Here is a 17486-nt window from a genome sequence, read left to right as displayed (position 1 = left end):
AAAAGAATTATACAACTCACGATCTCGAACTTGGTGCAGTTGTTTTTGCCTTGAAGATCTGGAGACACTACCTTTATGGTACTAAGTGTATCCTCTACACTGACCATAAAAGCCTTCAGCATATCTTTGATCAAAAGGAACTCAACATGAGGCAACGCCGATGGAACGAACTCATCAGCGATTACGATTGTGAGATCCGGTATCATCCTGGTAAGGCTAATGTGGTAGCTGATGCGCTCAGCCGTAAACCCAGCCAGCTTAACTGTATCTTGCCGCGCACGCAGCTTCACTTTGCGCCGATTCAGAGCAATCTTGAATCACGCATTCGTGACGCGCAGCGCGCATCCATTAGTAATGGTAACCTTCGCGCCGAGTTAGCGTGTGGCGCGGAAGCGCACTTTGTCCCTAATCTGAGTGGAATTCTCTGCTATCTCAATCGCATCTGGATTCCCTTTGATGAGAATCTTCGCGCTGATATCCTGAGTGAAGCGCATAAATCTCGGTATTCTATTCATCCCGGCGCTGATAAAATGTACAAAGATTTGCGCATTACTTATTGGTGGCCCGGTATGAAAAAGGATATTGCTGTGTTCGTAGCTAAATGCCTGACTTGTTCTAAGGTAAAAGCTGAACATCAACGCCCATCTGGTTTGCTCGAACAACCAGAAATTCCTACGTGGAAATGGGAAGGTATAGCGATGGACTTTATTACCAAGTTACCTTTGACAGCAAGCAAACATGATAGCATTTGGGTAATAGTGGATCGTTTGACTAAGTCTGCTCACTTTCTGCCCATTCGTGAAAACTACCGTGTTGAGCAACTCGCGCAGCTTTATGTCAATGAAATTGTCTGCCGCCATGGTACTCCTTTGAGCATCATATCCGATCGCGATGGCCGTTTTATATCCCGCTTTTGGAAATCTCTCCAATCTGCGCTAGGAACTCGCTTGGACATGAGTACGGCATATCATCCTCAGACTGACGGTCAGTCTGAGCGAACTATTCAAACTCTTGAGGATATGCTCCGATCTTGTGTTCTTGATTTTGGAGGTAATTGGGATTCGCACCTGCCTTTGATCGAGTTCTCTTATAATAACAGCTATCATTCCAGTATTGGTATGGCCCCATTTGAAGCACTTTACGGTCGTAAGTGCCGCTCCCCGATTTGTTGGAGCGAAGTGGGTGAAGCTCAAATCACAGGACCCGAACTTGTTCAAGAGACAACCGATAAAATCGCCAAGATCCGTGATCATCTGCTGACTGCCAGAAGCCGACAGAAGAGTTACGCAGATCGTAGGCGGAAGCCTCTCGAATTTCAAGTTGGTGATCTTGTTCTCCTCAAAGTGTCGCCCTGGAGAGGTGTTGTCCGCTTTGGGAAGAAAGGTAAGCTTGCTCCTCGATATGTTGGACCATTCAAGATTCTCGCGCGTATAGGAAAAGTTGCCTACAGACTTGACCTGCCGCCCGCGCTCAGTAATGTGCATCCAACGTTCCATGTTTCCAATCTCAAGAAGTGTTTAGCTGACGAGAACCTTCTCATTCCACTTGATGAAGTTCAAGTTGATGAATCTATGCATTTCGTTGAGAAGCCTGTTGAGATTATGGATCGCGAGGTTAAGCAAACCAAGCGCAGTCGTATCCCTATTGTGAAAGTTCGCTGGGAGTCCAAGCGCGGAGCCGAGTTTACATGGGAAAGGGAAGATCAATTGAAGATCAAGTACCCGCACCTGTTCTCTGCGCAACCTACTTCGAGATAAATTTCGGGACGAAATTTCTTAAAGTAGGGGAGACTGTGACATCTGACCCGATCCGACCCGACCCAGGTACCCGTTTCTCCGATCCGATCTCTTTCTTTTATGATTTAATATTTATTTATACTTATACTTTATTTTTAATAATAATAATATATTTTCCTTCTCGCCTCTTCCTCTCTTTTCCTTTCCGCCGTCCCGTCCCTCTTCTTCTCTCTTTCCGCCTTCTTTTCCCTCTTGTCGCCATCCCGCCCTTTAGCCTTGAACCCCCTTTTTCTCTTAACTCTTTGCTGTCCTTTGTTTCTTCCCGCCTAAGGTTGTCTGCGCAGCTCCACGCGCCAGACTCCTTACAAGGAAGCCTGCGTGAAGACCAGTTGTTCCTGCGATACGCGAGGCGAACTGTTCTCGCAGCGCGCTAAGTATTGTAGTTCTTCTCGCAGCGCGCTAAGAACGGTAGTTCTTCCCGCGACGCGCTAAGAATTGTAGTTCTTCTCGCAGCGCGCTAAGAACGGAAGTTCTTCCCGCGACGCGCTAAGAATTGTAGTTCTTCTCGCAGCGCGCTAAGAATGGTAGTTCTTCCCGCGACGCGCTAAGGATTTTAGTTCTTCCCGCGGCGCGCTATGGACTGTTCTCTGTCTGCCTTCGCCCTCGCGCGTGCGCTCGATGCCTTCTCGCGCTAAACCCTTTGAGTCTTTTCTTCTGTTTAATCCAGCTGTTTACTTTTGTGTTGTCTTATCTTCTGTGCTGTTGACCTGACCTGCCTTATGTCTGAAAAGTTACTTTCGGCGCAGCATGCGCACCAACCCCATTGGTTGGCAGAAAAAGTGACTGACATTATCTTTTGAGATCTGCTTTTTCCATGCTTGACCAGTACCTTTATCTGACCCTCCCATGCCTGTTTACTGTTACCTGTCAGCTTTTCCCTTGTCCCCTGCAGCTGCCATATCTTTTGATATCTTTTGCTTTTGGAATCTTTTACTTTTTGGAGATCTTTTCCCCTTTTCTAGGGATTGTGTTCCCTAGGGTTTCTCTATAAATAATAATCTTATTTTCTTTCTAACACATCACACACAAACACTTAATTTAACCTCCTCCTTGCTCTCTCTGCCGCCTCCCTCTCTGCCTCCGTCTTCCTCCCTGTTCTGCCCTACTTTTCCGGTAATATATATTATATATAATAATTTACTTATTAATTATGCTAACTTATAATCAAGACTTAAAGCAAATCGTTAAAACAATAATCTTTAATTATAGGTTAACTTGTGCTTGTTTAAAGTTGGTTCTTGCTTTATCTTACACCGCATCGTTTATCAAGTGAGTAATCTCGTACCTAATCCCTTTTTATTTTTAATGTTTTGGGATGTTCATGTGTTCATACAAACTTAGAGTCTTAAACTTGTTTATGAACTTTAGTCGCGCTGTATCCCATGTGTTGAGGACGTAGACTTGGCTGTTTATTTGTATGTGTGGATCATTAACCGTCTTGTCGGTCTATTCCGCAGTTCTCATGGTACCATTAGATGAACACGGGAGAACTATCGTTTATGATTTTCTCTTTTGTTTACACTTGCACGGTCTTTCTTGTTTGTGAGCTCAATTGTGAGCACTGGCAGTCTATGAGTATGAATCTTAGAGTTGGTCCCGATCAGATTACACCCTTGTTGAAAACCAGACATACACATGTTGCGCGCAGATTTATTGTTATCTATGTATTGTATTAAACTTGATTTCTCACCAACACGCAAGTGTTTGACGTTTTATTTTAACACATGTTCAGGTTTGCTGTAGCTACATTTGGAGCTTGTGAACACGTAGGACGTTTTTACTTTTGGACCTAGATTAAAATGTATCAAGACAAGTTATTATTGTTCGAATATTTTGTCTTATAATATATTGATTTATGTTATCTTGTGTTTACGTTGCGCGTGCGCGAATGAATATATTTATTAAATATTGACACCCAATAGTGTCACGAGTAATGAAACAATATGTGGCGCCCCGATGTATAATCCGCCTTTGGTCGGGGTGTTACAGTATGTCAAACCTTTTCTATAAATTATAAACCAAGTTCGCTTACATATTCATATTCCAACCTCTCTTCTTCTATGCGTAGAGCGGTGGTATCACGTCTGAGGTATATTTCTCTTTTCAATAGTTTAGTTAATATTAAGTAATTTAAATTGTAAACTAAAAATAAACAATTAATATTATTTAAGTGTTAACTTAGGGACTGCGATGAGTGACTCGTAAGACTAGAATTAGTACCCCTCTAATATTAAATAACTTGGAGATATGAGGGTAGCAACTCATTAGACTAGAGCGTATAGCCTTAACATAGTCTGTCTAGTACGTGCACAACTAGATTGTGGTCTGGTATGACCACTTTGATCATGAATGGAGATAAACTAATATGATTAGGTATGGTTGTTGAACCATAATATGTCTGTACTAAAATAGTTGTGCGCGACAATGACAGTTCTTATGTGAAGGGCCCACGAGTATTAGAATATTATTTCATATATATATAAATAAGTAACCTTGTATATTAATTAATAGATTCCAATTAAAGTGGGAGGAGTCAATGTTACTGAAGAAAGTTTGTTCAGGTGAGTTACTTAAACTATTTTCAAAACTCTGGTACATGCTCATAAAATTATTTGGACTGTGAATGATCTTGTATTTGCATGGCGCATATGGTGTGGCACCCAAGGTGTTATATATATTATAATGATCATTATATTTTTCCCTAGGGGACATGCACTTTATACAGCAGCAGATGTGCGTAAAGTCTGTATGTGCGAATATATGATGTTGACCCGGCTTTAACGTGAAGCGGGCGAGTTATAATTATGGCATGGCATGCAATGAGCTCATACTTGATCAATGAAATTGTTTTAGTATTAGTTTATTAAATATGTCGGTTTATGTGACTCACCAGCTTTGTGCTGACGTCTTTTTACCCGAGCATGTATTGCAGGTTGATAAATAAGGGCATGGAGATTAACTGCTATGCGTTGGAAGAGTTTAGATGTTTTATCCGGTTACCATTACATTTTCTAGTAAGTGTAATAGTTAGACATGTAACAATTTATTTAGTTTCTATATAAGATTACGGTTCCGTTGTATGTATGTGCTGACTGGTCACTGTAAGTGCCCCATCCTGGGCGGGGTGTGACATTATTGTTTTGATTGCTAATTATTGTTGATTTAATAAATACTTACACTTATTTTGTTATAGAATTCTTTTGTATGATTATTGTATTATTAACTATAATGTTATTGCATAGAGCTTTATTATTACTTGTTTTATTTGGTGAAATTATAGTGCATACTATAATCATAATTTCTTGTATTGCATAATTTGTTCTTTTGATATATGTTGTTTTCAAGATATTATAGTTTATTAAATGATCATCGAAAAAATAAAGTTGTGTTTACTACCACTATCATGAAGTATTATAATCATATATGGATTATAGTAAAAGATCCACATATTTACATCTGAAGTGGCATTCTTCGTAAATCTCATTATTGAATGTCATACAATATTAACATGATCAATCTTATATTATCCGTTCATGTAATTACTTCTCAATACTTATTATATAAAGAGAAGATTAATTATGAGAAAAAACCGGATAAGACTATTTTTCATTTGTCAAACCTCAAATATGTTCCTGAAGTAGCATATCATTAAATCGTATGAAACATTTGAGGTGATTTAGTATCAGTGTTCGAGAAAATTATGAATAAATACCATTCCCTAAAGTGAATGTGATTTTGTATAGATCGATGCGATCATGGACATGGATCGGCCATTTATAATTATGGTCATGATAATAATGAGATCGACCACTACAAGTGGCAGAGTTATTGATCCTATATGAGATGAAATTTGTAGAAATAACAAAGTGAAATAACATGATCACTTGAAACGATAATACAATGTTATCTCATAGTCATAGTCTTTCATTAAATAAGCATAATACATACGATCATAAACTTGAAGTTTATGGATCATGATTATCTAATGGCACGACCGGTTAGACCACACCGAGTCAATGATGTGAAATTTGTTAAGGAACCAAAAGATTCTTCATAATAATTATACATGTAATATTGCTTTATAGGGAAATCATTTATTTACCAATTGAAGGAGGATGTGAATCCTAGATGTTATGAAATTGAGAAAAGGATACACATATCCTAACATGATACCATTTAGTGTTTTGAAAATCGATGCATCATCTAGATGGTTATCAAGATCTCAACTTCATGTTTGCATGATCTATGGCTTAGCTAATAAGATAGCAACATATTATTCCAGATTGGTATATTACATTTGGTTATAATAATGAATTTGATTCCCAAATTAATAATGATCATTGGAATGCATTTTTGTACTTGCTGTTTTATTTTCCAATTATTTCTTCAATTAAGAAAACGAGAGAGAACTAAAATAATAGACTAATCATTCTAGGTATTCTCTCTCTTAGCCCATTCGGAAGGATCTCATCTCATAATTATCCATGACTGTTTATGTCTCTAGCATGACCACTTGATGAAATGTGGAGGGAAGTGGCGGAAATGGCCGATACTACTGGAAGAATTCCTCTTTGGATAATAGGTACTGCAGCTGGTATTCTTGTGATCGGTTTAAAGTCAATGCGGACTCCGCCGTGGGAAGAGCCGCTTCTTTCTTGCTTGATAGGGGGGGGGCGGTTGGAGTATCACGGGGGGGACTATAACTAATCCGGGTATTTGGAGTTACGAAGGTGTGGCTGGAGCGCATATTTTGTTTTCTGGGTTGTGCTTTTTGGCAGCTATCTGGCATTGGGTATATTGGGATCTCGAAATATTTTGTGATGAACGTACAGGAGGTTATGTTCTTATATAAATTGTTTTGTTAAAGACGATTACTCAACGTCTATAATTGGTTTCAAAAGCAATCATTATGAGTGCAAATGTTCATGTTTGTATTTGAGTACATATGATTTTACATGTCTTAAAAACCAATCCACATCAAGCCAACAAGTTATGATACTTCCTTCCCATTGTAATTGGTTTTTTGTCAGTATACAAGTATTTCTCATATAATGTGTGTTATATACTGAAATTAATCCACCATAAAACACAAAGATGAGGTCACAAAGGAAGTTGGGAATTTATGTCGGTATTAAATATTATTTATGATTATATACTTAGAGCCACTAATGAGATATTTGCTTATGGCTCATTAGTTTTCACTTTAGTGAATCAACATTCCTAACATTAGGGGAGATATAAAGCAGTTGAAATGAGTTATCATTGATCCTCAAACTAAATTATATAAACTAAAAGTTCAAAGGATAATTCATGAATAAAGATTAACGAATGAATTACCGAACGATTCACTGACCAAAAGAGAGTGTCTAGCTAAGACACCTATACGAACTACTAATGCTCTAATTAATAAATGTCCCAGAAGGATAAACGCATATTGATAATAAGTCTAATGCACGCTTGTAGCGTGGTAGATTGATCGGTTCCAAATGTAAACTTTCCTCGAAAATTGGAGCAAGTAATAAAGATGGTCAAGTCGAGGTGCAGAAAAAGGTCTCTTGAAAGATATTAGACATGATGGTTCTTGAAGAACCTTAGGTACCTGAAAACAAAGAGCTCTTAGTAAATTATATTGTATCATGTCTATAAAGATATATGGAATCGAAATAAAGTCGATGTCGTTATACTTTCATTTATGTGACACTCGTCAATTTCAGGTTAACTCCGTTAATCCAAACTCCGTCAATTCAAACTTAAGATCACTTGATCTATAACGCACACATCATTACATTTGAACTAGGGTTTTAAATGACGCTTGACAATTACTACATGTGTAGTCTTTCGGGATTGCACCAAAACGCAAACGAGTTGACGCAAATCATTAGTGAATAAACGAAAAACATCCAAACAATAATTATGTGATAATTATGTGTTAGGCTTATGTGTTATTTGATAAAATTGTTTAAAACGTTAACTCAAGATGCAAACAAGTTACTTTAAGCAAGAAAAGTAACAATTAGAAGTTGAGGGGCCTTGATGTAACATATTATTATTTAATAATAACAAAACCCTAACTCTCTTTCTCCCTCTCTCTAACCCGATCGGCAGCCCCCCCCCCCCCTCTCCCTTCTCTTTGCGACGGCAGCCAACACCCACCACCATATCACCTTCGTTTGATCTTGTTCTTCATAATCGGAGCATCCCACACTCGTTTCTAAGCATCTCTCACCTTTCTCTTGGTTGTTTCTGCGTTTTTAAGGTATAAACATGAAACCGTAACTTTGTAAATTATTTATTAAGTGTTTATGTGCTTGATTTTGATTAGAGTATGATTGATTATGCATTGGTTATTGATTTTGATGATCATATGTGATTTTGAACGGTGAAAGAATGTTAAATCATTGATTATTTGAAAACCCTAGAGGGTTACTACTGATTTTTATGATTAATGATGTTTAATTGCATGTTGGAGATATGTCGTATGCTTAGGATGCATGTTAGACGATTGTTTGTGCTTGCTGAGTTTTGACAGCAGAGATAGTTAAACTTGAACGACATGTAACTTGTTAAATATAAAACCAAACTGAGCTATTTACGAGTCTAAAAGGTATTACTCTGAGTCTAGTTTTCAGAAAACCCAACCACGCCTAATTCGGAGGTGTTTTGGTTGTTCAAACGATTTAAATGTGATTAAAGGTCAAAACTGGTACTGGACAGATTGTAAATTATGTTTAGACAACTGTAACTAAATGTTAATGTGGAAATTGGTCGAGGTTGTTAACACTACAGGGTACTATGTTGAGTCTAGTTTCTATAAAGTCCAAAATTGTAATTTTTGGACAAGCAAAAGTTAACTTTTATTATTTTACAAAATTGAAGTGCAAATCTGAATTGTGAGACCTGCTGTTAGGTTGTTTTGTAATTATCATATCTCATGGACTACAAGACCAAATAGGTTGGTTTTACTTCTGGAAGCTAACTTGTTGAGTTAAGAACCTAACTCAATTGGTCTTGCATTAATTTGATTTTTCATTTAACGGGAATAACAAATAACATTCTGTTGCGCATGATTTTGACTGCTGTGAGTTTGCTGTAATGTTTTGATCATTGTGAGAAATCTATGTGGAATAAAAATACAATAAAATATGTTCTGGAAACCTAACTCATATATTCTTTTGTGATGATATTTGGTGAATTAATTGAGATGCTATGATCTATTGAATAGAGTAATCTTTCAAGTAGAATTCTGTCTTGATGAAACTAGCTGCTAAACTTTGTGAAAATGCATGAAACGTGCTAATTGCTAGATAATTGTTATGTTTTGACCAAATTGCCCTTGCGGGGAATAATTGCTAGAAATGTGCACTATTAATACTTGACACGTAAATAGTTGTTCACACATGTAACGTATCACAAATGTGTTTGTTGAGACACACACAATTCACAAACGAAACACGAAACGTATCTTGTGCATAGATATTATGTGCCGAGTCTAGAGACTCGATAATAGTTCCAACACTTAGAAAATCTTCTTTTTGTTTTAGAACGCTAGTGAGGGTTTTCTATGACGCGCATCACTTGGGTGACTTGTTTTTGGAATTCTTCGCAAACTGTGAGTTTCACGTTCCCCTTTTAACTCTTTTAAAACGCTTTTCACTTGGGGGAGAATACATACTCCGAAACGCTTTAGATTTTGTTATTTATTATATATCACTTGTAAAGACTAAGTGGCAAACGAAACAACTGAAGTCCTTCACACATCGAACCGTTTAGTATTGGATAATAGCGAGTCACTGTTGAGTAGTACTACTGGGTTTGACAAACCCCACCCAACGCTAAGCTCGACTGGAGGTCGAGTGGGTGTAATTTTGGCTAACACATTACCATGGTCGGGATAGACCTGGTGGCAAGGCACATGATAAACAGTCAGCTTTGGTGTCGAACACTTAGTAATACTTGCTTTATAGGCTAGCTACCTATAGATATATAATTGATTTAACACTATCTGGAAACGCAAAACGCTAAACGCTAAACGCTAAACGCTTTATTGATATAAACTTGTGAACTCACCAACCCCGTGTTGACACTTTTAGTATGTTATTTTCAGGTAGCCGAGGCGGGCGCGCGGTATAGGATCATGCATTACTTTGAACGCTATTGTTTACGCAAGTTGTTTTAAACTATTATTATTTGGGTTTTTAAGTCGTCATGCGTGACGCAACTTTTGGTTAAAGGTTTTACGCTTCCGCATTTATTTACACTTAAATGTTTTCGTGGTTTGAAAACTTTATTTATGGTTTGGTTATAACTAATGATTCCAATCCTGTTAGTTCACACCCTCTGACGGTAAAACTCCGTTAGTGGATTTTGAGGGTGTGACAATTTATATAATTAGCGCTTGATATGATGATGAGGATCAATATTCTAAATCTGCCTATGAAAAATGATTGGCCAAAGTGGAAAGACGCAAACAGGGCAGAGTTGAATTCTCTAAAAAGCGGAAAGTTTGTTGGACCAGCAGTCCATACAGCTAAAGTTGTAAAATGTGTTAGATACAAACGGGTCTTGTATATGAGTTATGAAAATTCATCAAGTGATATAAGGCAAAGCTGATGGCACAAGGATTTTGCAAAGACCCATGATTAAATATGAGGAGACACGTTCTCCAATGGTGGAAGCAATGATTTTCCGATAACTAAACAGTCTGGTAATATAAAGAGAGAATTGACATGCGTCCAATAAATATTGTTATTTAGTTGATACTGAGAGTTTACAAGAAAATCTATGAAGGATTTGAATTATCAAATCATGTAAAGTAAGTTCTCGAGAACACAATGATTGTTGTGTACAGAGTCATATTTGATACTTTACGATTATTGAATATGTTGAACATAAATGGAACTCCTGAAGAGTTTCCTAAGGTTGTTGTATACTTGAAAGGTTACTTGACACATATTCATGATGAAATTCTTGTGCATCAATAAATATACACATAGAAGAGAATGCACATGATGAGTACAATATCTCAATAAACAAAGAAATTGTACAAAATGGAGTTTTGATATGTGACACAAAATTATGCGTTAATGAGCAAGTTTATGCAGCAAAAATCCTGGAAAAGTGAATGTGTATGTATAATTTGTCAAGTTGATAAGAAGTCCATGATGGATTGGTGAATGCATGGATTTATGCTTATTACGTATGGACTAAATTATTCGAACTGAGTTTGGCACATATCAAGAGATATTTTGATAAAGGGGGAGATAAGTTGGATATAATTAGTCATACTTTTATCAAAATTTCACTCTTAAAAGGTCATTATAATCACATGTTACAATGATTTCATTGTACATATCACCGAGAGAAACTTATGAGCTTTTAAAGAGATATTTCTTTTTGAAAGACATTGACACGGTGTGATTATTGCTCGGCTTATAGATTGAGTATATGTGTAATTATATGTTTATAAATCCATCAAAGTGCATCTAGAAAATGTTGAAACATTTTACCATGGAAAAATTTAATCCTTTTAACACGTTAAGGGATGTCTAACAATGATTTTATATCATTTATTATCTAAATATGAAATATTATTGGTTCGGAAATACCATAATTAAAAGCATATGTATGTTATGTCATACTGGTTGGGAATATATGATTATTATTTTCTTTAATTCATATTTATCAACATGTGCCCAGCAATAGGACATCGAAATGGGTTAACACGCATATTTCAGGTAAGAAATATATGGGTTTATATTTTACTAACCCATCAAAACAGGTTTGTTAGTTTTGTTGATGCAAAGAAACACAATATGGTCATGGATACAATTGATTGTTTACCAGATGAAGCTACATAAATTTGTACGTGAAGATCATACAACATTGTTCAATTTAAGGATTCGAATGTCAAGAGACAAAGACTCAAATAATTGACTAAAATGTTTTGGGCAACTTTCACAGAAGATCCATATTGAGATTTTTAATGGATATAAAATCAGGGGAGACAATACGCGCTGCACTCTTTTTCCCTTAGCTATGGTTTTGTCCCACTGGGTTTTCCTAGCAAGGTTTTTAATGAGGCAGCATCTCCAATCGTATTAAGTTGATTATCAAGAGGGAGTGTTACAAATATATATTATTATGGTTATCAACACCTAAAATAGATTGACTTCTTCTACAAGTTTTCCTCTCTTATATATACTATATTGCATCTCATTGTAATACACACATGATTAATGAAATCTCCATCTTTCTCTCTGCATCTCTTTCTCACATGTTTGGCTATTAGGCTTGTTTCACAACAATTTTGTTATTTTGAAAGTTAAGACAATGGAACCATCTTTGGAGATTTGTTGTCTAAAAGATAAAAAAAATTGGCGACTTATAGAATATAGACAGGCCCAAAAATTAAGCTTCTTAATAGTTGGGCTGGGCTCAATTATTTGGAATTGAAGAACATTGTTTGGAAATCGGTTAATCGGGTTTTCAGTAGAGGTGCATAAATCGGGTTTTTTGTAATACCCGGGTTCGGGTATGATCGGGTATTGGGAGAAATCGGGTAGGGTATTAAGGAGAAAAACTCAACCCTATGCACCCGGGTAGGGTATGATCGGGTTCGGGTATAACCGGTATTGGAATCGGGTATGTGTTTGGGTATGACCGAGTATTAATACCCAGTTTTGAATTTGTAATTTTTTTATTCATTTTAAATTTGTTTAAAATTTAAATTTGCTTTGTAATTTGTAAAAATAATTAAACTATATTACAAAAACCATAAATCCACTTATATACAAATATTTACTTAATAATATGCATTTTAAAAAAACTTAAACATAAAAGTTGTGAAGTAAACATAAAAATATACTACAAAAACTCATGTATTATTTCGGGTATTAGAAAATTGGTATCGGGTATCGGGTATAACCGAGTATGGGTATAGGGTATTACCGGTTCCGGGTATTTACGTGTAAAAATCGGGTACGGTTCCGGGTACGGGTATTGAGCTCAAAAAGCATATCCTATTCATACCCTATGGGTAGGGTCGGTTCCGGTTTCGGGTATTAAATAACCGGGTATAAAAAAACCGGTTCCGGTATTTTTTTCAGGTCCGGTTTCAGATACGGGTTTTTGTGCACCTCTAGTTTTCAGTAACTTTTTCATAAAAAAAATTGTAAACTAAAACCACAATTATTATTTAGTTTTCTTTTAAACAAAAGTTAAACTGCGTAGTTTGATTGGCCCCACACAAAGAGACCTTGTGCCCATTATCCCGTTCGGCTTTTTTTTTTTTGTGTGTGTGGGGTGGGGGTGGGAGGTAGAGGTGCACAAATCGGTTTTTTTAAAAAAACCGGTTCAGTTAATAACCGGACCGGTTTTTCTTGGACTGGAAAAAAACCGGTTTTTAAATAACCGGACCGGTTTATTAACCGGTTTTTTTGGTGCAAAACTCGGACCGGTCTAACCGGTTAGGACCGGTTTAGAAACCGGTTAGAACCGGTTAATAACCGGTTTTTTTAATTAACCGGTTTTTTTTTTAAAATAACCGGTTAATAACCGGTTTTTTTCATAATAACCGGTTTTAAAATTAACCGGTTTTTTCCATAACCGGTTCAGTAACCGGTTTTTTCTCTAGAACTTGTAACCGATATACGAACCGGCGGTTTGTAAACCGGTCAAACCGGTTTTTAAAAAACCGGTTTTCGTAAAAACCGGTTTCTGGTTTAAACCGGTAAACCGGTTCCCCAACCGGTTTTTTTGGCCATCTCTAGTGGGAGGGGGGGAGGTGGTCTCAGCACGATCAATCCAATAAGCCTTTAAAAACTTTGAATTAATATATACGTTTTTGATGCTTAAACCCAATTATCTAATTCATTTAAGCCTACTTTTATTAAAAAAAAATTGTGCAAAAACCCGATAATAAGCCTTTAAAAACTTAATTGCTTAAACTCATTATAAAAATCTTTTTACCTAAGACCGAAAATTTTTCTCGTCTTTAACCCAAAATTTTTTAATGATTCTCTGGAACGACCCTGTTAGCGCTCGCAGGGGCTCTAGAGCATGGCGTCAAGCCCATCTATGATATTTCGAGTACTCAAGATGTGTAGAGTTAGAATGTTTGTGAAGTGTTGATACGGACCCACCGCATAACGGGTTCATTGCACGTTTATTTTTAGTTTATTTCTTGCATGTTATTAAGAAAAGACTGAAAAGTTAAGTAGTTGTTTAGCAAGCACGTGTTGCATCAATTTAGCAAGCACGTTTACACTTATTCTCCAATATATAATCACGGTTTTGCGTTAGAAATTAAGAAGAAAACTGAAGTAAACATGTCTCGTCCTCTCTGTTTCTTTGGAGTCTAACTTGCTCAAAGAATTATATCTTAGGAGTTTTGTTTTCTTGAATAAACCTTTGCCAGCTGTGTGTAAAAAAAGATACCTCGTATTCGAATCTAGGTTAATTTTTTTGCATCTTAATCCCATTGAAAGCTACATGTAGAAGACATACTGCGTTTTGTCAAAAAAAAATATATTGTATAAAAGGTTATTATTAAACAATGGCGTCCCTAATAATTCAAGCTTCCCGGTCAAGTAAGAAAAAATATGTCTATAAAGTCTTCACGAACTAAAAAAAACAAAAAAATAAAATAAAAATAAAAAAATGGGCCTATAAAGTGTTTGGGTATTATAAGTGTTTTGAGTAATTTAAAAGGGCGGGGACATAAAGTGTTTAAATATTATAAAAATAGTGGTCTTATAAAAGTCCGGGTATTCTAAAACTATTTATATATCATATTTGGAATTTTTTAAATTCTCGTGCCCAGAAAAAATTATGCTTAGACCGAACACTCACATTACGTACCCTCAAAGCCTTTCATTTGTTGAAACCATAAACATGCTAACGTATTCAACGGAAAAAAACATAAATAAACATGGGACCCGTAAGATAGTTGATGTACACTTTCAAAGCACCTTCCATAGACAAATGAGAATTTTAGACCATGCATCTACATCGCTACCAACAGTGGCGGATCCAAGATTTTTTTTCAAGGGGTGCACAATTTTTTGATGTTCCAATTTCATGGAGCCGGTATAAAAAATTCTGGTCGGTTTGACGGTTTGGGTTGGTTGATGGTTCGGTTCGGGTACGGTTTATCACATAATAAAAATACGATATTGAAATATAAAAGACATCGCCATTGCAAAATAAAAAGACATCGTCATTGCAACATAAAAAAGACATCGTCATTGTAAAATAAAAACATAAAATATAAATATAATGGTCTTTACAAATTGAAAAGGCATACCTAAAGTTGTTCCTTTCGAGTCTTCATCTTTTGAAATCGTTGCATTACATCTTCGACTGAAACTTGTTGGAGGAATTCCCTTTATATGTAACAAATGCATGAATCGTTCATGTATCCATCACCCATCCTATTAAGCAAATCCGTTTTCACAATCTTCATTGAAGAAAAACATCTTTCAACACTTGCCGTTGCAACCGGCAAAACTAATGATAACTTTATCAAACGATAGACCAACAGATAATCAATGTGCAATCTAGTTTTCACCATCATTTTGGCAAGATCACCTACCCCATTCAAGTTGGCAAACTGCTTATCTTCTTTCACATTAGCAATGTAGTGGCCAAGTTCATATATAAGCTTGTCTTTTTCATCAAAATCAAAATCATATGGATACATCTCAGCAAACTTTAACAAGTTTAGTTTATCAAAAGCACTAAAATTACAAGATGGGCTCAAAGAACTCATACACATAAGCAAGTTAGTGGTTACCTCGTTGAAACGGTTTCCAAGCTCTTGAATTTGCATGTCAAGAACCGTGTTGAAATTATTAACCACATAATGGTCACGATTGGTGATGCCGGTCTTCTTTCTTCGATTTTTCGGGTCAAAATACTCAGCTTTCATATCAACCACTTCAATATCATATTTGGCACAAAAGGACGTGACATCTTCCAAAAGTGAGTCAAAGCCTTCAAGTCGATAACTTTTTAGGCCTTCACTAGTTAACTTAACTAACTTAATAGCATTTAACATATCTTGATATTTTTTTTGAAGTGCTTCACACAATGTGTTAGTAACACCCAAGATGTATTTCATCAAATGTAAATAGAATACAAAACTAAAAGTTTTCATGTATAATTGAAGTCCATGTGCTTCACTTTTGTGATCAGAAATCTCTCCCGAAGTTTCTATATATTCAAGCACGTCAATAACACTAGGAAATAAAGTAAGCAAACGGTGAATTGTTTTTTCATGAGAACTCCAACGTGTATCCCCGGCTCTTGCCAGTGACAGTTCTTGATTCTTTCCACTCCCAGTTTCAACTTCCGGATTCAATCCCAATCTTACTCTTTGACTTTCTCTTATCAAATCTATTCGCTTACAAGATGCACTAACAACATTTACTAAATTTGACACTTCTTTAAAAAATTTGAAAATTTCATGATGTTTGGTTGTAAGGGCCACAACAACCAGTTGAAGTTGGTGAGCAAAACAATGAACAAAATATGTTGAAGGATTTTCTTTTAAAATCAAAGCTTTCAAACCATTAAGCTCACCGGACATGTTGCTTGCACCGTCATATCCTTGGCCTTTAACCCTATCAATACTCAAATTGTGGCGAGCAAATAGTTTATCAATTGCAGATTTAAGAGATAACGCGGATGTTTCCATAACATGAACAAGGCCAATAAACCGCTCCTTCACAAATCCCAATTTATCAACATATCTTAAAACCACGGCCATTTGTTCTTTTCTAGAAATATCTCTCGATTCATCAACTAATATGGAAAAGACATCATCACCAAGTTCTTCAAATATCTTCTTTAATACTTCTTCTGCAAAACAATTACAAAGTTCTTTTTGGATTGATGGAGATGTCATTTGGTTATTCCCGGGAGCGTTACTTAAAATAACTTTACCAATTTCTTCATTTAGTTCTCCAAACACTTTTAAGAACTCTATAAAATTTCCTCTATAAAGAGATTCTTCAGACTCATCATGACCACGAAAACCTAACGAACCATTCAACAACGCTTTAGTAAGTCTAGCTGAAGCATGTAATCGGATTCTATATTGTATTTTTTGTATATCAGTTCCTTTATCAAGGGCCACATGTATAGATTGAGCTTGGTTAAGTAAGTCTTCTCCCTTTTTACGTGCTTTGTTGTGAAAACTATTGCATTTACCAACATGACCACTAAATTTCTCCCGAGCCCTATTCCAACACCGCACCCCTTCAAAAATGCATAATTTTGTCCACACTCCTTAAACAAGTAACAATGCAAGCAATACGCTTTATCCGCTTTGACATTATATTCCAACCAATTTCCATATTCACTTGTGTACCATTCCACATTAAAGCGTCTTAATTTGCTACCATAATTTGTTTGTGGAAAATCATGCCCGGTTGGTTGACATGGACCTCTAAGTAGATATGCTCGTCTTATTTCATCTTTTTGACTTGGGTGATAAGATGAAATCGGTAGCCTTTCGGAAGGATCCCATGGAAGATCATCCAAATCTACTTTTGACGGTTTACTACTTGTAGATGATGACCCAAGGTTTGATGGTTATGTTTGAAAATATCTCTTGATACTCATATTAGTAATACCTACAAATCAAATTCAAGTGGCAAAAATCAACTATCAAAACAAATAAATAATTGC

The 17486-nt window shown here is 36.2% G+C and overlaps 1 protein-coding gene across 1 annotated transcript; it reads right to left on the bottom strand.

Annotated features, from left to right (window-relative positions):
• Positions 1-15180: 15180 nt before the first annotated feature.
• On the bottom strand, positions 15181-17176 carry LOC143614323 (uncharacterized). The gene is made up of 2 exons (XM_077087797.1): positions 17167-17176; positions 15181-17054 (listed from the first exon to the last, which is right to left on the bottom strand). Exons 1-2 carry the CDS (start codon positions 17174-17176, stop codon positions 15181-15183), a joined length of 1884 nt encoding a protein of 627 aa, XP_076943912.1.
• Positions 17177-17486: the final 310 nt, after the last annotated feature.

The sequence above is a fragment of the Bidens hawaiensis genome, unplaced genomic scaffold, assembly GCF_021521415.1.
Source record: "Bidens hawaiensis isolate Kalapana, Puna unplaced genomic scaffold, B.hawaiensis_p1.1 tig00039644_1, whole genome shotgun sequence".
Lineage (NCBI taxonomy): Eukaryota > Viridiplantae > Streptophyta > Magnoliopsida > Asterales > Asteraceae > Bidens > Bidens hawaiensis.
Note: the sequence above shows the minus strand (reverse complement) of the source record. Positions and strands in the feature narration are given on the sequence as shown.